This window comes from Labeo rohita, chromosome 5 (assembly GCF_022985175.1).
Source record: "Labeo rohita strain BAU-BD-2019 chromosome 5, IGBB_LRoh.1.0, whole genome shotgun sequence".
NCBI classification, from domain to species: Eukaryota; Metazoa; Chordata; class Actinopteri; order Cypriniformes; family Cyprinidae; genus Labeo; species Labeo rohita.
In genome coordinates, this window is record NC_066873.1 from 21,707,881 (window position 1) to 21,733,513 (window position 25,633).

A 25,633-nucleotide genomic window follows, 5' to 3' on the forward strand; every position below is an offset into this window, starting at 1 on the left:
CAGAACAATTCAGTGTATCAGACTCATAAATGAGGAAAAATATACAGTGACAAGGAAAAATACTTCTGAAAAACTGAACCTACTGTAAATACAATGTATTCAGTTTCAGCTTGTTTAAAATCCACATTGACAATTTTGTCATCAAAAACTACACTAATTCCCAAATGTAGCCATATGATTGAAATTAGTTCATTTTTTATTATATGTAGTTCAAATCAAGCAACAGTGTTTCATTTACCACAAATAAAGAGATCAGTGGCAAGAATCCAGTGGTTTCATCACATTGCATCATTTAAAGATGTACGGTATTACTTCCTGAGAGTATAAAAACTTCTGTATAAATATTCAATTATAACACACACACATATGTAATACACAATGTAAATCGTACCCAAAATATACAGAGTTGTGCCGTTCAAATGTGCACACCAAACACAGATTCTCTCAGTGCCGGAATAAATGTAATTATAATATTTTTAGAAACTCTAATATCATAAATAAATATCCTTACGGCTTTAAATAGTTTCAGTATACAAAACATAGTACCATATAATGTTATCCCATTGCAATGATTTCAGTGTAATACATTGTTTTTTGTTCTGAATTTGCCATTTTCTTATTATGAGGCTATCTGATCTGAGGTAGGCACAAAAATTACTTTTTAAACACCCAACATCAGTGTCTTCACAAATGAGTTTGTGCATCTAGCAAATGCAAAAAAATACAACAGAGATTTCTCAAGCACTTAGTTTGCTAAAGATAATAAAAAATTAAAGCTGCAAGCAGCGTTGAAGGGGCCCTCGCATCCAGGCTCAACACCACCCGGTGGCTTTAGGAAAACAGCGAATGGTGAGCAATATGCATTTAAAGTGGTAAATATAGAAGGAATATGTCATTTATATGTGCCAAACTTCCTGCTACCATGTAGTGGCGCTATGACTATAACTGAATATTGGCATGTAGATGTCTTCAGGCCAGCACTTTTTATTAAACATATAAATTTTGGTGCAGACTGAACATGGTATGTTTGAGTTAGTGCAAAGCACGATCTTGTTGCCAACAGGTGGCACTATGATTATAACTGAATATTGGCCTTTAGATGTCTTCAGGCCAGGACTCTTACCAAACATGTGAAGTTTGGTGCAGTTTGGATATTGCATGTTTAAGTTAGTGTAAAACAAGTCATTTCCTGTTGCCAGCAGGTGGCGCTATGAACAAAATTTTGGCCTTTAGATGTGTTCAGGACAGGATTCTTAGTGAACGTGTAAAGTTTGGGGCAGATCAGACATTGTATGGCTGAATTACAACAACTTCTATTCCCATAGCAAAACATCAAACTTTGTCAGGCCGCCACGGATACACCCTTTAACAAAAACTCAAGATCTTCGCAATTTAACATCGCAAAGGCCTTTTGATTAGACTGACCAAATATGATGTTGATGTTGTTAAATCTCTAGGAGTTCGTAAGAGTGTAAAACGTTAGAGTAGAGAGTGGCAATATGGCTATAAATGAATACAGTCATGGGCATGTGTTCAGGACAGGACTCTTATCAAATGTAAATTTTGGTGCAGATCGGACATTGTATGCCTGAATTATAAGAACTTCCCTTTTCATAGTGAAACATCGAAGTTTGTCAGGCTGCCAAGGACATGTCCTTCAACGAAAACTCAAGATCTTCGCAATTTAACATGACAGAGGGCTTTAGATTACACTGACTAAATTTGTTGTAGATCTGTTTAAATCTCTAGGAGGAGTTCATTTAAATACAATGCCTGAAAATGGCAAAAACGGCACAAAACAGACCTCCTGTTGTTTCGGACTTCGTACCAGGGAACTTTTTTGTAGATATAGGTGTGTTACATGTGTCTACCGCATTTCGTACATGTATGTAAAACATACACATTGTTTAAATTTTATTGGTGGTGCTATCAAGCCATTTTGCCACACCCACTTATGAAACCCATATCAGATGTAAATTTTCACCACTTTTGGTGAAGTTTTGTGAGTTTTCGAGCATGTTTAGGCCCTCAAAAATGCCACTGATTTTGGAGAAGAAGAAGAATCTGGGCAATTCCAATAGGGTCCTTGCACCACTGGTACTTGGGCCCTAAAAAAAAACTAAATATTTTTGAGGAAATCCAAGAGCTTTCTGACCCTGCATAGACAGCAGCGCAACTGACACGTTCAAGGGTCATACCCAGTACTGGTTGTTTCTCAGAGAGGGGTTGGTTGTCCTGCAAAGCTGTGAAACTTCAGGCTCCAGGCCTCCAAAAGAGCACAGAGACACAGATGTGCCATACGGGGAGTTCTCACCTCTGGTTTGCAGTCTGGTTATGGCTGAACTTCCAGCGTTTCTTGGAGTTAGAGGAGTGACGGTTACAACGGGGACGGTTGCAGGCCAGTGTGGCTCGTCTTGATGGGATGGGTTGTCCTGGGATGTTGCTGATGTACTCTTTAAAGGCTTCGGTTTCCTCCTCCAGTTCCGTCTTAAGAGCAGCACCAACACGACCACAATAATGACCAGAAGCAGAAGAGCAAGAAGAGGCAAAAGGATGATCATTGAGTTTGAGGAGGAGCCCGTCTGGGAAACTGACTCTACTTTTACTGGGGTATTATTTATGGGATAAATCTCCTCCACACCATGGGTTGGTTTTAGATTAGTAGTACCCGTATCAATGCTGTTTGAATTACCCCAACGGTTGCGTCCTTTGTATTTCGACCCGGATTTGGTCACCCGTTGCGTCGGCCTCACAGGTAGAGATGTTGAAGATGGAAACAAGCTCATGGCAGCGGTTTGGTTATGAAAAACAGGTCTGATTGTGGTCATTGGGATCACGGTTGACATCTCCAGACTGGGAACATGAGGTATGATGCTAAAAGTGAAAATCCCATTGGCAGGTTGGATGTTATTGGCTTTAAGCACAAATCTGAAAGAGTCATTTACTTCATTGACACCTGTCAGGTTCGCCTTTAGCTCGATGGCCAGTTTCTCCTGCTGTAGTTCACTAAAAGTGAAAGACTTCACAGATTCAACTTTCTTTCCCTTGCTGCCAGTCGCCCGAACAATCCTGCCATTCTCCGGAGATGAGGTAATTTCAAACAATGGGTCACTACTACTCAGCAAAGCAAGTTCGGACACATTCAGCAAATGTGACTTCAGCTTACTTCGAACTCCATTAGGAAATGTTGCCCCTTCTGCGTACTTAATAAGGGGTTTCACAGTAATGTTAACTACTTGGTTAGTTAGGTTCGCCTCTGTTGTGAAAGCCACAAACTCAAAGTTATCATGGGATGACTCAAGGTTGACCATGTGGTAGCTTAGCTTCTCCTGCTGAAGATCATCTTGACTGAAAACGGTTACGACCTCATTGTCTAGTAAGAGTTTACCATACTGTGGTGGTACTGTGATTTTATAGTGCACTGTAGTGTTTTTACCATTGGTCACAGCAGCCAGGTGTGACCGTGTAAGAGTTACAGAAGTGTGTCCCTGGTCCAGTTGCACCTCTGTGTTGTTAGCCATGGAAACTGTGATCTCTACCACTTCCAGATTGAAGAGTTTATATAAAGGACGATGATGGCCATCGGTGACGCTGAAGTAGAACGCTCCAGATGAAGGACTGCCGTCGTGGATGAAGAACACCTCTCCATTATTGATTTGAGCCTGGGAGAAGGAGTCCACCGACTCATTCATGCGTTCTGAAATGGCTAGGAAACCATTGCTAGGTTTGCTAATCACTGTGTACTGGATTTCATTTGGTGAGTTGTCCAGGTCAACCACACTTAAGTTGTTGGGTCCGATAGCCACGGTGTCTCCCTGGACGACTTTGAGGCTAGGAGCTTTGGTCTTCAAAACCGGTGGTTGATCATTTATGGGAATTACAGTGATGTTGAATGATTCTGACACGACCTCTGAGGTATCAAGGGGGCGGGTTGGTGGTTTGCTCTTTAGGTTCAGATACACATCAAAGTCAAAATGGTCATGGGTTGTCTCTGAGCTGTCGTGATGGTATGTGATTCCATATTTGTTAAGGATGAATTGAGAGAAATTGGGCTTTTCTTTTGTAAGATTTCGTTCCCCAACGACAATGACACCATGCTTTGGAAGAGATGTGACCTGATACCAAACCTCATAAGAACTGCGCTTGGATTCGGGTTGTTTCGTCATGAGATTGGATGCATCCAGCATTGATTTGTCAATTAGGACTTTATCTCCTTCAGTTACCACCACACCTGGAAATAAATAAAAATCATGGTTTACACAAAATATATAAGAAATGTTTCTTGAGATTCAAATCAGCATTTTACAATGAGAGATAGCTCACCCCAAAATGAAAATTTTGTCATTAATTACTCACTCTCATGTCGTTTCAAACCCGTAAGGCTTTTATTCATCTTCAGAGCACAAATTAAGATATTGTTGATGAAATCTGAGAGCTTTCTGACCCTGCATACACAGCAATGCATCTACTACCATATTCAAGGCCCAGAAAGGTAGTAAGGATATCGTTAAATAAGTCCATGTGACATCAGTGGTTTAATCTTAATTTTATGAAGCTATGAGAATACGTTTTGTGCTCGAAGAAAACAAAAATAACTACTTTATTTAAGAATTTCTTCTTGTGTCTCAGTCTTCGACGTGCGTTCATGACAGTAACACGGCACATTTGTGTGGTGCTGCTGACCTGAACGCGCTGTGCCTTGTTTGCAAGCAGAAGACAATGCATACTGTACATAAAACAGTCTTTGTAAACATGTCTAAAGATTTTTACAGAGAGAATGGCTCACAATTTGCCCACCTTATTTGATCAACAATATACAGACAATAAACTAAGAGAGACGGACGTTCTACAGAAGGCTGGTTCCTGTGTCAGCAGCATCACACACATGCGAAGACTGAATAGGATGAGAAGAAGTTGAACAAAGTCGTAATTTTTGTTTTCTTTGAGCACAAAAAGTATTCCTGTAGCTTCATAACATTAAGGTTGAACCACTGATGTCACATGGACTATTTTATAGATGCCATTTTGTTAGGACTGAGTTGTGTTGTTTTGGGTATTTTGGTTCCTTTTTTCTGTTGTAGGTTTTCTGATTTGGGGCGTGACTTGAGTGCACCCGATGCGCGTCATGGCTCTTATTTAAACGTGGTGCAAGAGTTCGTCGGCGCTGTCGTGTGGGCAGTTTGCCAGAGCCGCGCTCCGATTTGTGACATTATGTTTTGTTTCGCATTCATTCACTAGCGCTGACCACACTTCATTGTGCATCCACTCACTTGCATTTCACCCTGATCGAACCTACTGATACTGATGTCCTGATTATGTTATTTTGGTTAAATTTGTTGTAATAAATATTATGTTTTAAGTTATTCCAGCGTGTCGTCTCCCTTAATGTTACATCTTTGAGCCAGGTGTAACACATTTCTATCTTCCTGGGCCTTGAATGTGTCAGTTGCGTTGCTGTCTATGCAGGGTCAGAAAGTTCTTGGATTTCATGAAAAATATCTTAATTTGTGTTTCAAAGATGAACAAAAGTCTTACTGGTTTGGAACGATATGAGGGTGAGTAATTAATGACACAATTAAAATTTTTGAGTGAACTATCCCTTTAAGAATCATGTGACACTGAAGACTAGAGTAAGGGGCCGTTCACATATGGCGTCTTTTGCACGCTCAAGTTCGTTATTTCAAATGTAGACACGCGGCAGCCGCACTCATAACGGAAGCGACGCATACGCGGTGTGACATGCTCGTTTTTTTCAGGGGCGCCCGCACCGCATCGAGATGAAAACATCTCAACTTTTCAGAATGCCGCAGCTGCACCGCGGGGTCATGTGACATGAAACCAACCAGTTAGCTTCATCCTTTCCCGTAACAACATTGAAAGCTCAGCCAAAATGGAGAAACAGCTAATCATAGCTGTACAGTGATAGCCATTTTTAAAGAAATTTAGTAGGAGAGCTACAGCAAGCGATTTTAGTGCTAGAAATCCGTTTGTCCTTTGATGAAACTTCTGCGTCTTCATTGAGAGTGCAGGTCATGGTTGCTTAGCAACAGCAGATGCCACGGGAGCGCAAGCTACAGAGCGCTTTGGAAAGAAGGAGAAATCGGCGCGCCTAGCGTTTTCCACACGTTTTTAGGAATTGTTATGTGAACGGCCCCTAATGACTGCTGAAAATTTAGCTTTGGAACAAATATCATATTAAATAATTCTTTTTATTGTATTTTTGATCAAATAATACAACATTATTGACTGTAAACTAGGTAGTATTAATTGTTTTTGTCATATTTTCATAGTGTACCTTTATTTTTGAGGAGCACAGAACTTTGTTCAGGTCCAATATTTTCGTAAGAGATGTCAAAGTCAAATGTCTGGGCTTCAAGCATAGCAGGTGGAGAGGACACAGTAAATGTGAACTTGTCTAGCGCTGCCCATCCCAAAGACGTCCCATGACTTTGCTGATATGCTACTTCACCCTCATCCACCTGTAATGATTCAAGTTACATGAATTACTAATATGTGAACCTGAACCACAAAACCAGTCATTAGTAGCATGGTTATATTTGTAGCAATAGCCAGCAATACATTGTATGGGTCAAAATTATCATTTTTTCTTTTATGCCAAAAATCATTGGGATATTAAGTAAAGTTCAGGTTACACAAATATATTTTGGTAAATCTCCTACCGTAAATATATCAAAACTTAATTTTTGATTAGTAATATACATTGCTAAGAACTTAATTTGGACAACTTTAAAGGCGATTTCCCTAATATTTAGTTTTTTTTTGCAACCTCAGATTCCAGATTTTTTAATAGTTGTATCTTGACCAAATATTGTCCTATCCTAACAAACCATAATCAATGGAAAGCTTATTTATTTATTTATTTATGGAAAGCTTTCAGATATAAATTTCATAAAATTGATGACTGCTTTTGTGGTCCAGGGTCACATATATAAAACATGAAAAAAACAAGATAACATAAAAACATGATATAAACAACGTCTTACACATGACTATAAAAGCATATTTCCTGATATGACACATTTAATTATTTATTTATTATTACTTTCTTTCTTCATATCACCATTGTGTCACTGCATGTTTGATAAATCAGCACAAGTTGTACTAGCAGCAATTCCTCCTGTGCTGGCTAACTAGGACATGTTACATCTAACTTTCAAACATGACAGGCTGTCACATTATGCTCATAGTTACAGTAAATGTATAATTCATTGCCCTGCACTCTGATATGCATGGCACTGACTTGGGAAAAAGAGGTTGGCAGCACTCACCATTTGTTGTGTGAAGGACGAAATATCACTTGTGGTCTTGTCTGCCTTCAAATTGACCAATTTTCCAAATTTTGGAGGATTGATCACAGTAAAATAAATGGATCTGTTTGAGACGCCGGTATCATCGTTGGTCACGGCCTGAAGAATGTCGTTTGAAATCAAGGATAAGGAGCCTAGATGAAAAAGCACAACCACAATAAGAATAGCCCTAAAAACTGACTAAAGATCACAGCCGTCTGGTACAGACTATAAAGGAAACCACATTGTCTAGTGTATAGTAGCTCATGTGCTTTGAAATGTGAATGTTTGACTTTTTTGCGGTGTGGTTTAATAGATGTGCAGCTGAACCAAAAATTACAACCACAAACAAATTTGCAAGCTATATTTGTTTTAAACGTGTAAACACAGTTGAAGATTGAGGGTAGGTAAGCATTTCAAGATCCTGTTTCAGATCACTTTTGGGTTCAAGCACATCAGGGTGACTGAACTCAAAGAATATATTTATGACAGGAAGGATTTTGCTAAAATAATCTACTGATTCCTTTCATGACCTTAACTGAAGGTCAGAGTTTCTGTATTCAGAGTTTTCTGTTGTGTCTAACAATTTGAAAGAGGCAATGGCTACTCACTCAGCACAAAGGCCAGAAGAATAGTTTGACAGGATGTGGCGTTGAGAGGCATTTGTTAAACACACGGACACAAAGCAGCTCCAAGTCTAATAGAATAATGCATTTTCTGGTCACACTTTCTGTTGATTAATTATCAATTATTAATTATTTAGTTCTGAGTTCATACCCATGTCAGAAATGTATTAGGAATAAAGCAAAAAGAGGAAAGAGGAAATAAAGACTAATGAACTCCATGAACAAATACATTCAGTTCATTAAGCACACTTCTGTGAAACTTAACAGATAAAACTATTTCAGACGCTTCCTTTTACTTAAGTGTTTCTATAGCCATTTATAAAATTGAAAGCAGATGCAGCAGTTGTTGTTTTCTCAGACAATGCCATTTTTTCTAGCTCTTGTATTAAATGTGACATATGACTAAGTGTTTCTAAAATTAAGCAAATGACTGTAGTCTAATAACTTCAGGGACTTTTTACAGTGACTCGTTCAGTGTTCTCTCCACTGAGCTTTTTATAGCCCGACAGTTAAAGTGATTTTGTTATTACATGGATGGCCTGCTCTAAGATTAAGAAACCATGAAACGCTGTGTTGATGCTCAGGCAGAGACTTAGAAGTCTTAACTGGCTAGGAGTGGGTGGAGACGGCGTTGTTGACTTTATACAGAGCGGAAAGGAGGCGTCAATCTGGTGCTCTGACTTGGCATCTAAAGCTGCCAGATGCTGACCTCACTGCTTTAACATGACATGTTGTTTTACTCTTAACTCCATAAAAAGAGATGGAGAGCCCAATATTTTCTGGAACTTCAACAAGCTAAGATTCTTTTTTTGAGATCTAAAGTGCTGTCTCTATAATTATTTTTGTCTTAATACTTCATATCACCTAATACTTGATATCACAGACAGAATTTCCTACTAGATAATCTGTGTGTGACAGAATATACCAGATCACTGTTGAAGTTCACTTCATGTTAATCAGTGTTACCTGGAAACACCTTAAGAGGTCCAGCCTTCTTTAGATTAAGAACCAGGGCACGAGCTGTAATACTGAATATCTGCCTGGGAGCAAAGTTCACACCATCATTTACTTGGAAGTTGAAGCCTCCTGCCATCGGCCCTGAGGAGTAACACAGAGCAAACATTTCCAGGAATTTAGTTTAAAATGCACTGCAATGTCAGAAAAACATTATTATGCAATATCAAGTTATGCACAGCTTACTTTACACAAAAATGCTGCAAACAACAACAACAACAACAAAAATGAACATATTTTTTAAAAATATTTTAGATATAAATACAGTTATATACAATCATTATTAAAGGTTAAATTAATTAATAATTTGATTTACTTTTCAGAACTGAATCTGTTAAAAGAAGTGTATGATGTCCAACCTGCATGTCAAACTAATTATTCCATGTTACTTTTGAACTCAAGCCTATTTTTCGCCTAAAATGGACAAGGATCCGAGGAACAGTGCTGTGCTGCTATGATTTAAAGTGTAACACTGACATCTAGTGGTTATGCATGACATACTATTCCAAAGATTAGATGGTTAAAGGGATAGTTTAGCCAAAAATGCAAAATCTGTCATTGATTACTCACCCTCATGTTGCTCAAAACACAAATTAAGATATTTTGAAGAAATCCAGGAGCTTTCTGAACCTGCACTGACAGCAACGCACCTGACACGTTCATGGCCCAGAAAGGTAGTAAGGACATTGATAAAATAGTGACATCAGTAGTTCAACCTTTATGTTATGAAGCTATGAGAATACTTTTTGTGTGCAAAGACAACAAAAATAATGACTTTAATTTAAGACTGTCCTCTACTAAAGATTTTTTCTGGCCAACTAGTAGTAGAAAAATTTATTTTAAACATTATTTGACTATTAGTCACATTTTTAATAAACCATATAAATCATAATGAGCCTTTAATTGTCTACAAAACTTAATAAGCGCTCAAGCACACACAAAAATAGGAAACCGCATTAATTAACGTTTTAATAATTTGTTGCTACATTTGGTTTTTTCTTTGGTTTTGGCTAGATTAAGTCAGCGACACTGACTTGTCATCTCCACAGTAGTCATGTGTCTGTATGCATGTTTCATACGGATTACATAATCTATTTGTTTTCTATTTTAATTTGTTAATTTAAAAGTCATTTCACTCTTTATAGATGTATTTTTCATGTCTGTAAAGTTTCTGAGTGTCGAGTTCAAGTTCACAGAGACTGAGACGGCAGAAAGCACCTGTTTTCTTTCATTATTTTACAAAAGCGCAACGTTTCATTGTTATTGTGAGTGCACACAAATAAACAGAGTCTTCACAGATTCGAAAGATGTATTACTCTTTTCTGTATGACCAAAAATGATGGAGTATTTTAAGAGCAAGTGACCGCACCGGCGCCTACATCTGTCATGAGGTGAGCACGCTACTCTTCAGCTTCCACAATCCGCACAGACATTTTTCTAGGCTGACATTAGATTTAGTGGCAATGTAAAGTTGCTACTACATACATCTTTCAGATGAAAAGCAATATTTGAGGTCGATGAATGATAGGTGTGTGTTTAGACGTCCTGCCCGATGTACTATATTACTACAAAGATCAGCTGTTAACGATCTGTCTGTCACGGACTGCGTGACTTTGCCACTTTCTGTGAATTTTTTTTTTCCTTTGACTAAGCGACTAATAAAACTTTAGTCGACCAAGCCTCTTCTCACCGACTAACAGTTTGTCGACTATTAGGGGGCAGCCCTAGACTTTATTCAACAATTTCTTCGTGTCTTCAACACTTTCATGAGCGTGTCACGACGCATGCGTGTGGTGCTGCTGACACAGGAGCTGGCATTCTGACATAAAACCCGGATGTACAGTGTATTGCTTAAGCATAGGAATGCACATGCATGTGTCATGGTTCTCTTGTGAACGCATGTCGAAGACTCACATGGAAGAGAAGGAAATTAACAAAGTCATTATCTGGACTATTTTAACAATGTCCTTATTACCTTTCTGGGCCTTGAACGTGTCAGTTGCATTGCTGTCAGAAATGCAGGGTCAGAAATCTCTTAGATTTCATTGAAAATATCTTCATTTTGGAACAACATGAAGGTGAGTAATTAATGACAGAAATTTCATTTTTGGGTGAACTATCCCTTTAAGATAATAAAGGTTTTTTATTCATTAAATTGATATCTCACCAATATGTACGAAGAGCAGTTGGCGCTGGTCAATGTGAGCTTGAGTAAAGTTCATGATAGGCCTGTTGGGGGCAGTCTTTAGAGCCATGTGACCATTGCTGGGTTGGGTAATGATGTATTCCAGCTGCTCAGGAAGTGTGTCCTCATCTTCTGCGTTTAGATCCTCTGGGGTGATCTCTGTGATGGAGTCCACCCACACCTGAGTAAACAATCAAACAAATAATAACAAATAAACTCTCCTGTGCTCTGAGTTTCATACCTTTATTATATCAAGTAAAGGTCCACTGATTGAATCTCACTCCAACTGACCACAGTTTAGGGAAAACAAGCATAACTCAGCTCATTTGAATGCTGATCTTCTTATCAGATACCAAAGAGCAGTACAAAACACACAGATTAGGAGATATCCTGACTCTAGCTGATAACAATATATATTTTGGGTTCAACAATGTATGCAAAGTTTGCATACAGTACTACAGTATATGTACACATGTACTGTACTGTATAAAGAGGAAGCAGGATAATCAAAAGAATCAGGAGGATTCTCCAAATCATGCCTTTACTTATCCAAATTCACTCTGATGAGCCTATAATAATAATAATTTATATTTTAAAAATGCTGGGACATATTTTATGAAAAAATTGTCCATGTGTCTCAAGTCATATCCACACACAGAGAAATATAGCTCTGTCTGTGAGAATTGTGAAAAGCTCTGTCACCACAAACAGGAAAGGCTGATTATGAATCCTTCAAAAAGGCCAAATGTTACATAGTGTAGCTTTAATACAGGTAAAATAAAAATTTAGATAAAACAAAAGATACGTGTAATTTGCAATTTCTTTTGGCTATCTATATGCCTGATTTCTCTAAACTTCTGTTGAGCGACTGAGCACAAAGCCCTGAAATAAATAAACCAGACTGTAATCATTTGTAATGAAAAAGAGCAAACATGCATTTTAAAAGTAGCAGTGAGACACCTTGTGGGCATTAAAAATACTTAAATATTTGTGTTTAGGATCAACAAGCAAAGGCATTTTTAAAGCCAAAGGAAAACCCACTTTAAGTACTTTTGTGAACCATCTCTGAGGGTCTTTCAGCTGAAAAATCCTTGAAGTTCAAAAACCATGAACCTGAAATGCCTTGAGGAATCTGAAGCATGCAGAGGAGTCTCTTTAGGTCTGTGATCTGTGACTTAGACTTCTCTTCAAGTTGAAGCTAATAATTTACATGTCTACAACTAGTAGCTTGGACTTATGGGTCTGAGAAACAACTGTGTACTCATCTCTATTTTTCTGTGACTGATGGAGACCAAAGGGAATGTCAGAACACAGACAATAAAACATTAAAACAGCATACAAAGTCCCACAACTTTTTTCCAGATCTTCACAGAGTACTCCATAAAACATTCTCAGACTGGAACCTCAGCTGACCTCAGTCATAAAAAGAAGTTTATATATAGTAATCTCACCCTGAGAACCCTGTTGGCTGTAATGGCTGGAGGCTCGTCATTGACGGCTGTGATCTGGACATGCACGGTCCACGGCGCGCTGTGTTTTCGCAGGTCTGTGTCATTCGCTGTGATAGTGAAGCGGTCCTCTAAGGTTTCGGTGTTGTCATGGACATAATAAATAAACTCCTGTTCCACCTGCCAAGTAAAAACAACAAAATACGACTGACTGTTTATGCCTTTTTTAAAGACCATCTTTTAAATTAAATGGCAAGAAAACTTTACCTGCTTCCTTGTAAAGTAGGTTGTGGGTATCCCCCTGAAACGTGAATTCTCAATGCGGCCGTGCAGAGGACCCTCTGAGACGTAGTACACGAAATTGAGGCCTGAGAAATGTGGGTTTGTTACTTTGATAACGTCCTCTGTGAGAGCTTTGGATGCCCCTTCTTTCAGAGTGATATTGGACACCTCAATGGGTATGAGCCATGGGATGATATCCACAGACATGATGATGTCATTGACCTCTGCGACCCCATTGCTGGCCTCCAGAATGAATGAATCACTCTTTTGGCCAGGTGCCACCTGTACATACTGAACGTTGCCAGCATTAACATCCTGCTGGGAAAAGATCACTAATGGGTCCTCTTGTGTTCCTTGGTACTGATCCTTACCCTCAATAAAATGCCGTAAATATCCATGAGATGGAGCAACTTTGACAGTAAATGTTATTTCTGAAGGTGAACTGGCTTCATGAGTCACCTGAAAAGAAATAATATTTTATTTTTGAATCTTACATTCAGTGTTGGGGAGCAGCTAACTAAAAGTTTAATGGTACAAACTTAAAGTGGGCTTAAAGAGGATGCCCATTTTCCATAAGCTGGTATGATTCTTTAGAATCTTTATGAAATGTCTGCAACATAGTTTGATTAAAATTCCTCAATGGTTGTGAAAACAACACCCTTTTTACCTTTTAAAAACAACTCTGTTCACAGCGACTCGCTTCAGTGCATGTCTCTTTAAATGCTCACTCCATCCTTCTCTTTTCATTTTTTTGTGTATTTGGTGGCACATTAACATTAAAAACAAAACTAATCCACTGCGTCCTCAGTGGCTCTGGTGTCAGGAGAACATGAAGACACTTCACTTTTACATTCAACTACAAAACACCTGCATTGTTTACAAGACAATATTGTCGCTACAGCTGCTAGAGCGCAAAGAAAATGACGGATAACACACAACCGGCTGAGCGCGGAAATATGCTAATACAGGACAATCCGTCAGTGGTTGTGGGCGGGGCCTGATGAAGATGACGTCATACTGCTCAGAAAATCAAAACAGCTTGATAATTGAGACCGTTGCATTTTTTGGGATTAAAAAAAGGGTGAATGGATTTTTATAATTGTAGGGTGGTTGTGTCCACACACTGCTAAGACACATTTATATGCAAACATCATGTAAAAGTGAATTTTGCATCTGTTGTCCCCTTTCAGGGCTCCAGACTAACATTTGAGAGCAGTGGCACCAGTCCCACCAAGTTGTACAGATGGTGGTGCCAGGAGCAGATTCGGTAGCGGTAGGGGGTGGTATGTGGGAGTATTAAAAACATAGATAATTCAGTCATAGAATTACTGTTGTTTTGCATTAATAAGTGCAGTTACTAATAATATTACATGTTCATTTCTTGTTTATTTCATGTTTATACAAATTGACAAATTGACAATAAAGCACTAAGGTTGAGTTGGGAAGTATAAAAAATTTAGTTTTATTAACAACACTAACATGCATAATCTAATTTTAATATAGAAAATTTGTATATTCTACTCTCATTAAATGTATCATTATTCTTCTATAGTACTGACCAACAACTTCAGGGATTATGTGTGATTTAGTCGCAAATTGAAAAATAGTTTGTTTTTCACGCTTATCATACATAAAACTGTAAAACTCTGACAAAATCCAATATATATCGATGATTTGGTATTTTATAATAGTGATTTGTTAATTTCAAAATATAAAGCAAAAAGTATGAATGACTAATAAGCAATAAGTGCTCCTCTGCTGCCATCTACTGGTTATAATGGTAATTTGGTATGTATTACACAAGTGTTTGTTACCACAAAGTATATTTTAGTCATCCCATTAAAAGTAACATAAAAAATTAGATAATTTTAGAGCTTTAGAGTGCTGGAAATGGTTGTGTGAAATGCTTGAAAGGCACTTAAAAGTGCTGGAATTTGGTTGTACAGATCCTAAAATTAATAATGTAATAACATTTGACTATTTATGCCACTACAGTTAACATTACTTCTGGTTTTCTGACATACATCAGCTCTGTTTATACGAACTTGAATGATTCTCAGTAGATCTTGCAGCAGCTTTATTCATTCTGTGGCGAATTCAAACGCTTCTCACTGGATCTTGGAGCACTGTGTAGTAACAGTGTCACAAAATCAACTTTGGTTCCCAAGTGAAGCTGTTTCTGAGCTTGGACATGTTTGTTTGCATTGTGGTCCGAGTTGATAAACAGTCTGTACTGTTGTTTCATTTGCCGTTTCTCATATGCATCAGAAATGGCAGCGCTTATGAGTTGGACAATGCGGTGGTCGTGCCAGTGTGACTGCTCACAAAATTTAGTCGCACCAGCAGAAATTGCGACCATTTGGTTGCAGTCTGGAGCCCTGCCTTTAACTACATTTTAATTTTTTTAGTGGATTTGTAGCTTTTTCCAATAACAAGCTGCTTTTTCCCAACAAGTAGCAGTAAAATGTCTTCTCTGGCTTAATTGGGAATAGCATATTCAGGTCAATCAGTTCATCCTAAATGGTCCGATAGGTAGCACTGGAATGTCTAATTCTATCAAATGAATTAGTTTGCTCAGATGGTTCATCAGGATTTTCAGATGGTTATTATGTTTAACTACTTCAAATTATGATAAGCTTGCGGTTTGGTAAAAATTACTTACCTTGAGTTTGTTGCTCTCAATTTTGACTGGTTTTCCCTCCTCCACCAGCAAGGTTTTGTTATGAAGGACAATGGGTGGCCTTTGATGGCTTTCCAGGTACACCTTCACATGGATTTTAACATCAAGACGAAGGTCCTTTGCTTCCACCAGCAGTGTAAAAACATCAGCCAGGTTCTTACTGTTGTCATGTTGATAAGACAAGTAGCCATTCCTCAGGTCATGTTGGGTGAACGACTCAATTTTGTTGTTTTTTAAATAAAGCCCCCCATGCTTTGGAACCACTTGGATTGTGAATAATATTTCATTATCATTTCGGATGTCAAGGTTTGTCTCTACACTGAAGTTAGCATTAGTAAGAGTTTTGGCTTGCCCTTTCTGAACCAACAGGCCTGTGTTATTTCCAGTTTTTAAATAAGCATCCTGTGCGCTAATATCCAACAGAGAGGACACATAGTGCTTGCCATCTGACACAAAGAGAACAAAGCGGCCAGAGTTCATCCCGTGGTGAATGAAAAGCACTCGATTCTGTTCCAAGTCTTCTTGGCGAAACTGGTACAGCTTTTGTGAAGTGTCATTTGCAAGAACCAAATCCCCCATTGGGATACCACGGCGGGTGTAGACAAGCTGCCCATCACTGAAGTCTGAATCTGCATCATGGTAGCACAGGTCATCAAGTGTAAGTAATCTCTGTCCATTTTTGACAACATGAAAAACTCTGTCTACAACACGGATGGGTTTCTCATCATTAACCAGGTGGATTGAGATGTTAAAGACACCTTCCTTGGAGCCAATGTCATTATCTGTTAAGGAAAGCTTTGTTATTGGACTTGTGGAGGCTATGAAGGTAAAACCATCAAGAGTTGTTTCACTGTCATCGTGAACATACATAATACGTTCCTCAAGAATGTCTTGATTGGTAAAGGACATGATATTGTCAAAGTCTTTGGTCGAGTTGGACAAGTTGATTCGCATTAGCTTGCCATGGTGCGGCGTCTTTGTGACTGTGTAGTACATTTCTTTAGTGCTTAGAGTTTCAGCAAACAACTCATCCTTTGTGATGAGCTTACTTTCACCTTCAAGAAGCGACAGCCCATTGTTTGTCATGAAAATGCTGTTGACATCTGCTTTGATATTGATTTTGAAAACATGACTTGCAGAATGTGCATGCTTTGAGAATATGTGGAAAACAAATTCATCACTGGTGTCCTCGTATGATCTTTCCATTAGCTGATATTTAACTTTCAAATCTCTGATGTCCTTTTGACGAAATGTGGAATTTGCATCCAGCCTGGCATTGTTCACTTCAATTATTCCCCTTTTGGGTAAAGTCAACAATCTAAAACGAAGCTCATCCTCAGACAAATGTACACCGTGTGCTGTTGCATACAGATGCTCTGAGTCAATTACAGCTCTCGTAATTTTATCCAGCTCTATAGGTTTATTGTTCTTTATTGTGTAGTGTATCCACTTTACCTTTATGGGAAACACCAATTCTTCAGTAGCTCTGGAGGCCACAGTTACTTTACACTTGAAGTGGTCCGTGCTGTTACTTGTTTGGATGGACTGGTAGGTGCTGAGGTACCTCAAACGCTCCTTTTCAAGAACTCTTTGAGAAAACGAGTTGGTAATCTTCCATTCGCCACTTGAGTGCATCCTCTGGAGCTCACCGAATGTGGGTGGCTCAATCACGTCGTAACGAATTTCAACCACCTGCTTCAATGCATTGGTCCATACGCCCAGTTGTTTGGTGCTTAAAATAAACTTCTCTCCTTGGATCACTTCCAGTCCTGTATTATTGGAGATTTTGTATTCAAGACCCACAGCCATTATTCTAAGAACCACTGTGTTGCTCACCTTCTCTCCATCACTGACTCTCAACACAATCCTAGAGTTCCTCACACCCGTGTGGACATAGTATATTTTTCCGTCTACAAGAGCTGAGTGGGAGAAAGAAGTTATGGGTGCATCTGGATTGTCTTCGTTCTCCAAATACCCTGCATCGGCATTAAGGTTCCCTAATACAGAGTAAACAAGGTCTGTGTAATTGCTGTCAATGTCTATAGCCTTCAGAACATCAGTGGTCAGCCTCTTCTTGGAGTTTTCCAAAAGGGTAAACAGATTCCCCTCAGGTAGACTCAACTCAGGGGCATCATTGGTTGGCGTAATGGTGATATTATACCGGTGCAACTTGTGTCCCTTTAGATAGCCTGGCACTTCCTTTCTGCTACTGGAGAACACAGAGAACATGAAGAAGTCCTGCGGGTCTTCAGATCCCCCATGGATGTACATCACTCTGCCGTGCCACAAATCCAGCATGCTGAATGTATGCTCAGCTTGTTCCTGGTCTACATCAAGCCTAAGTTGACCATGCACCGGCTGCTCTTCAATCCTAAAGATGATTTGAGACTGACGGATGCCAAGCTTCTTGAAATCAAGGTTTACTTTAATATGCTTTGAATCCAAGGATCCCCTACCACCTTCTGGGACAACAAGGTTCCTAAGCTGTAAAAAATTGTGTCCATACTTTTTGACGAGACCTTTGGCGAGGGTGGATACATCTGGGGGTGGCAGCTGAGTGACTGAGTCAACAAGGGTTATGGGAATGGTAGTTGGGCTCACTGTGGTGCTTATATCCAGCTCCTTTTCAGGTTCACATCCAACAGAGATGTCTTTGGTTACCACAGCATTGGGGAGACCCATTTTGACATGATTTATTTTAATGTCTCTGAAGCATCCTTTGAAGGAACCACCTTTAACACGTTTCCCTGCTACTGACGAAAGGCCAACCTTTCTGACCTCAGAACGTGCGCTGTCATCAATTCCCCCAAGAAAAAGGGAACCTTTCAGATGAAAGGCTTTTGATCTGGAGGTAATGATGGACTTGACGGTTTCTCCATCTACTGTAAGTTGGAGGTTTTTCGGTGTGAAAAAGAGCTGAACGTTGTGCCATTTGTTGTCACTGATGAAGGTAAGGGAACGTAGCTCTGATTTACTTCCATCTTTACCGACCACTGCAACAAGGAGACCTTTCTGGATCTCAAGGGCAACAAAATCTCCCTGTCGAGCTGAGTTGTACATAACAATCCCTTCTTCGGCTGATGTGTGGATTGAGCATTCAAAAACCCACTCGTGTCGTGCCGTCCAAGAAGGAAGGGATATGTAAGCCCGTGAGCTGAAAAAGCTGATTGGGTCATCCTCATTGGCAAAAAACTGAGGACTGCATCCTAGGGAAACCTCATAGACATTTTTGAAGCCTGAGTAGGGCCTTAAAGATGAAAGGAGGTTGTGCTGATTAAATATTACTTCATCGAGGCAACCACGGAAGCCATTGAGGTCTCTGGACAGATACGCCTGATCCAAACCTCCCGTACCACCAACGTACAAGCCGTTATTGATGTGCAGCTCTCGCTCTGGGCCTGGCATTCGCAGGCTGGTCTTGGAGTGGTTGTCCACAGTCAGTGTGACATTGTACATGTCATGGAAAAGCTCTGCAGTGTGCCAAGCCAGATCATTCAGCTGGGTTCCACTGTCTGAGACAAGCATCTGCTCTCCAGATCCCAGATCCAACCTTACCTGTGAATGACAGGAACAATGTAAAAAACTTTCTATACACAATCCTATACATAAGAACACAAGGATTTATATATTTTTTTTTATAAATCCTCTATATATAATTGGTGTTCAAATACTTTTCAAATAAATCTGAATTTAAGAAAAACATTCTGTTTAAAGGATTAGTTCACTCCAGAATAAAAATTTCCTGATAATTCACTCACCCCATGTCACCCGAGATGTCGTCTTTCTTTCCTCAGTCGAAAAGAATTGAAGGTTTGTGAGGAAAACATTCCAGGACTTTTCCCAATATAGTGGACTTCAATGGGGATCAATGGGTTGAAGGTCCAAATAGCAGTTTCATTGCAGCTTCAAAGGCCTCATAACAATTCACATTTATATGCTTTATATACTTATATAAACCACAAATGTTCGTTTTATACTAGCTTTATGACTTCACACATTATGTAATCATGTTGGAAAAATCATGCACGGTCCTTTTTTTGTCTGAGTACTTTTGTTTGGTTTGGTAATGTGTGAAGTTGTGGATGCAGAGCTAGTGCAAGACAAGCATTTGTGGTTAATAAGTGTATAATTTTGTATTTTTTTTTAGAAAATGATTGATCGTTTCGTTAGATAAGATTTATTATTTCCTTACTTCTCCGCTGGGATCATGTAGAGCCCTTTAAAGTTGCAATTTGGACCTTCAACCCATTGGCCAGCAGTGAAGTCCACTAAATGGAGAAAAATCCTGGAATGTTTTCCTCAAGAACCTTAATTTCTATTTTCGGCTGAAGAAATATTCAAATAAACATTTGAAGTAAAAAAAAACCAAAACAAATAAAATAGAGTAAATCTTTTCCAGATAATTTAATAATTTGCTTTTTAATATAGTGACAATATAAAGGCAATGGAAACAAAATGTTGTCGTTATAATGCTATTATATTTATCTCACACATTGTAAAAGGCAGCTAGGAGATAATGTGTGGGTCATTTAGCATCAGAAAGCCTCTGAGTTATACTAACAAATATGTAGTATAACAGCCATAAATTATTTGAATTGCAAAGAAAATGTGTATGAAATCTAGCACTCATTTTTGCATGCATGAAATTCTCTTCAATGCTGAAAAAAGACAAGCGTAATCAACAGCATTTGTCTACAGCAAATACATTTTACACTTAACATAAAATGTCACTGTCCTTACATTAGACAGCTATGAAAAACTTGTCAAGGCTTGCTGAATTTTTCTAGCTTTTTCTCAACTGAAAGCAATTATAATCTGTGATGTACTCAAAGAAGGTCACAGCCAAAGGATAGAAGATGCACAATTTAAAATGACCTCAGACAAATGTGAGAGTTCAAAGATATTTTCAATTACAAGCAAATCAGACCTCAGTGTTCAGCACTGTTCTGTTTTAGCCCAAGATATCCTACATAAAAAGGAATCTTATGTAAAATATAAAAAAATCAGTTTCAGAAATTCATGCAAAGTTTCTGAACTGGATTCTGAGAGTACTTCTCTCACAATGTCAACTGAGCTCACATTCTTCAGCCATTAGGTCAGTGCAATCATCAGGTTTGTAATGTATACCTTAAAGAAAGGTGCAGAGGCAGAAGAGTCTGTGGTGAAGAAACACAACTAGATCATGAATAAAATTCACCACTCAGTTTCATCAAGAGGATGGTGATGGTGTTGTGTTTGTCTCAACACAAAATACTTTTCAGTCTTGATAAGAATCTTTCAGAAATCCATTTTATTATCACTTTTTTTTGTCTAATCAGATTCTTTCAAGCCTAAAAGGAATTGACATGTTTCCACACGTCGTTTTGTTGTGGTAGATCTAAACATTGCTGAGGGTGAAGTAGCAACACGTGACTCACCTGGAGTCTGCCAGCATTCATCTCCAGCAGCAGGAAATCATTCTGCCCTGCAGCCAGGAACAGCAGGCCATTCAGGCTGGAGGTGCGGAAACGAACGTGCAGTGTGTTGCGGCTAGACGTCTCTGTCCCTTTTAACTGCACAAATCCATCACCATAGAATGAAGCTGCACATAAGAGAATATTTCACATGATACTTGTTTTTTGTTTTTTTTTTGGGGGGGGGGGATCCTCCAGGAATCCAAATGAAGCACAGTGAAACTTGGCATTACTTTAATTTTGTTTGCCTGTTGTTAATGAGTTTTTGTGAAGTGTTAATTAGTGTTAAAACAGGAGCTGTAATCAGCTACTGATTATACATTACGTGAAAAAAACTGTAGTTAGTAACGTAATCTAGGTTACTTATTTTACGTAATGTAATACACGATCACAGCCGAGGAATAAGGGTCTTATCTAGCGAAACGATCAGTCATTTACCAAAAAAACGCTTGTTGTGCACTAGCTTTGCAATGCGCGTCTATGACTTGACGTGTTACGTAATCATGTTGGAAAGATCACGCATGGCTCTTTCTTTGTCTGTGTACTTCGGTTCAAAAAGGTATGTAATGTGAAGTCGTGGATGCAGAGCTAGGGCAAGACAAGCATTTATGGTTAACATTTTTTTAGAAAATGACCAGTCATTTTACTAGATAACACCCTTATTCCTTAGCTGGGATCGCGTAGAGCCCTTTGAGGCTGCATTGAAACTGCAATTTGGTAATGTAATCTGACTACTTTTAGATTACTTTTTTTATCTAACTTGTTTTAAACTCCCCATTAAACATACCATATTGATATAAAAAAGCAAAGAAAAAGAAAATATATTCCATTTTTTGATATCAACATCATGAAATGCATTAAACATTATATTAAAGCAAACTGGGCCTAATGTAAGAACTGCAGTGGGTTTGTAAGTTGATAAAGAAAACTGATAATTAATGAAACCAAAAAAACTGTCAAATAAATTATTGAAACACTTGCCATGTCAACGTGACCATTAATCAACATGAGAGAACTGTAAACACTTCGCTCTGACATATTTCAAGTCAAAGGGGTTCGGTTGACAAAAACGTTGGGAATGTGTGCATTACATGAACAAACGTTAATAAACATGAAAACAACAATGACATTACATGCTTAAAGTCTTTCAGAATCAATATATAATGAATGATGCCATTGTGTAAATAATATGTTTTCAGGTAATCCATAAAATGGTAACTGTAATTTAATTATGAGCATTATAAAATGTAACTAATTACAAATAATTTATTTTTGGAACCTGATTATGTAATCCAGATTACATGGAATCAGTTACAACCCAGCTTTGCATATTACTAGCAAACTGTCTGTTTTTATTAGCACTTATAAAGCACATATGAATGCCTTATTATGCATGACCATACTTTAGATCTCTTAACCCTACCCCATACCTTAAACTTAACAACAACCTTATGAACTATTAATAAGCGGCAAATTAAAAGTTTATTGAAAGGAAAACTCTTAGTTAATAGTGAATATGTATTTTCTATTCTATAGTGTTACCACACTTTTTAACTAGTAATAAATTAACTAATTTATAAGAAAGGACATTGCTCGTTATTATTATTGTTTAAAGTGAAATTTCCCCTTAAAAAATGTAAGTTGTTGTTGATGTACTCTCATGTCATTCCAACCCTGTATGGTTTTCTTTTCTCTGTAAACCAAAAAAAAATATATTTCATACAATAAAAGTAAATGGGGTCCACTTCTGTTGTGACAGTAGTCATTGTATGGATGAAAAACCACTGAAATGTTGTTCAAAATATCTTATATTTTGTAACGCAGAAGAAAGAAAGTACAAGTTTGGAATAACATAAGGGTGAGTAACTAAACAATTTTTTTCATTTCTGGGTTAACAGTCCGTTAAAAGCTACATTTTGACTTTCACACTGACATTAAACAGAAGTGACCGAATGAATGAAATCAGCAACACTTTATAGGACAAGCCGGATGGCGCCAGGGAAGCACAGTGATACCCATATGCATGTGCTGGCATGCTCTGCCCTGACAGCACACTGTTCTCAACATAAAAGACTCTGACATGGCCACATTGTCTTAGCCCTGCTGTCCATTGATGGAGGCCTGGACGCAGCTGTTTTCTAACCCAGCCACTCCACATCACCCTTTAATCTACACTAATGTGTTCTACACTCTCATCTACCTCTCTCTGCAAGTGTCACCATAGTATTTACACCCCTCCATTTGTATGGGCACAGAACACTTCAACTGTATGACTGAAATGACACACTGATGTTTAGTGCAAACTATGCAAGTATACTGTGGTGCCATTACTTATTTGTGATGCTTCAAGTTGCATAAATAAAATTTCCAGTTTTAATGAATATGTATTAGTTTTTAAATCCTTTGTTTACAATGCTCAAGGCACCATGCAAAGTTCAGTGAAGCAATGCGATTCACTGAACTTTGCATAGCTGACATAAGTAGCCTAATAAAAAGGAAACACAATTGTGGAATATGGGATTATATTAAACGTTAATATGCATCAATGAGTAATTATGCATCATACTTTTCCATACCGCTCTAACAAAATGCAAAGGGGCAATATTAAAACCAAATATTCTATAAAAACTACAATGTATCTTCACTAAAAATTGAGGTCAAACTTTATGGTCAAACATGAAATGACAGTAAGAGATGAGAAAACAAGAATGCCATGCTATGTTTAGACTCTTTTATCACACAAAGAGGTCCTACATCTGACATCCTGGAGATTTTATAAGTCTAGACACTGTGCTCCAAAATAAGACCACGTCAGACATCTTGATAATTCAGCGAAATTGTGAAGCTCAACACTGAACAGCTGCAACGGATGCAACAATAAAACATAATTTAGCACATCTGCAAATGACACTAACATTCAAATGTTCATGTAATCACAGGAATTTGTTCTGTGAATTTCTCTAGTTTTACAAAGGTTTTTTTTTTAAACGTGACTACTTGAATAAACATGCTGGCTAATACAATTTCATAATGCATGTTGGTGAATCACTGCATTTTTGTTTTCTGTGCCTAGCACTGACATTTGGCAAGCAGTGAATATAAAATCTCTGAGAGCCACAAATCTGTGCAGTCATGAATGTTATATTCTATACACAATAAACTAATGTCACATCGTCTTTTGGATCATGATTTGGGAGGCACATGCAACACTGGCAATGAACATGATTTGGATATTGAAGAGCCAACTGTAAACATTTACATTTTCAAATACATTTGTTTGTAATAACGTCAGTTAATCCACAAACAGCTAAAATTACAAGAACTTATATTTTCGTACAACAGCCTTAAGAAATAGTCATTGCCATACTGTCCTCTGCTGCATAAAACAACATAGAAACGTGGTATTTGGTTAAATAATAAATCACCCGCTTGCTCTAGCTGAATACCCCAACTCAAATGTTATACACACAAAGGTAACGGGTTAAATGCCATTCTTTACAGGCTTTACATCAGCCATACTTGAGCAAATTTCACCAACTTACCCCCTTGTGCGACTCCGACAAAGAGCAAGAGTAGTCCGTTTAAAAGGGTCGCCCTCATTTTAACACCAATGCAGTGTGTTCATTCCGCTTGAAATAAAGCAACAGTGTGTTTTAAATTCATTGTGTCACCAAATTCATGGCGGTTCGTTTAACTCGTCACTTTAAAATCTTTTCACAAACTTGTGGGTTCGAGCAGCAAGCGGAGAGCACTGGAGGAGAAACTCCGCCTCCTTAAGCTTTCTCTAGCTTCAGATATTTACCCCTCACCCCGACGAAAAGCACAGATAGGTTCACGTATAAAGCAGACCGTGCTGTACTTGGAAAATTACAGTAATTATAGTAGCATTAACTTTAGGATATAATCATATGCATAAAATAAAACGCAAAACGCAGGGGTTAGATGAATATATCTTATTCTGTGGAAACTTTCATATAGCATAATTACAACTTGACTGGAAAATGTTTAAAAATGTATAATATATTTTTTAGGGAAATATCGAGTATATATATATATATATATATATATATATATATATATATATATATATATATTTGTGTATATTTTTATACAACTTGTAATACGATTTTAAAGTAATTGTAAACGTAGTAAATTATATTTTTAGAATTATATAACAAGGATTACACAAAATCTACACATAATGCAGCAAAAATATGTTATGAAGGAAAGGCAGGGTAAAAAGTTCACGTTGGTTTATTATGGTAGAATGATATTTTGAATAATATCATGCTATAAGAAATGGATCGCTAGCGTGGGGTAGCATATTCATCATGTTTAAGTTGTGGTAAAAAAAAATTATAATATACGTGTGTTGATTGGATGTCAGCGGAACCATTCTCTTAAATGACAAGCGGTTAAACCAATGAGAAACATCTATCGCTGACAGCGTTGTAGGTTATGTTTTGAGGTAAATTGTTGTATAATTTAATACCACTTTAATACATTTAATACCAATAAACGTCGAAATACACCAGAACAATTCATTTTCTATATTCTCATTTTTAGAGTTTCTTATTTATCAATTTTTTTTATCTTAACAGGCAGCGTTTGAGATGACATGCATATTTGTCCCGCCCA

At 38.0% G+C, this 25,633-nt stretch overlaps 1 protein-coding gene across 1 annotated transcript; it reads right to left on the reverse strand.

Annotated features, from left to right (window-relative positions):
• Window positions 1–291: 291 nt before the first annotated feature.
• Window positions 292–24,746, reverse strand: cspg4ba (chondroitin sulfate proteoglycan 4ba). Its single transcript, XM_051110561.1, has 10 exons — window positions 24,538–24,746; window positions 20,960–21,123; window positions 15,525–19,097; window positions 12,848–13,321; window positions 12,584–12,760; window positions 11,115–11,313; window positions 8,900–9,031; window positions 7,290–7,462; window positions 6,296–6,479; window positions 292–4,231 (listed from the first exon to the last, which is right to left on the reverse strand). The coding sequence occupies exons 1-10, from the start codon at window positions 24,593–24,595 to the stop codon at window positions 2,193–2,195; spliced, it is 7,173 nt and encodes a 2,390-aa protein (XP_050966518.1). The 5' UTR covers window positions 24,596–24,746; the 3' UTR covers window positions 292–2,192.
• Between the last annotated feature and the right edge of the window lie 887 nt (window positions 24,747–25,633).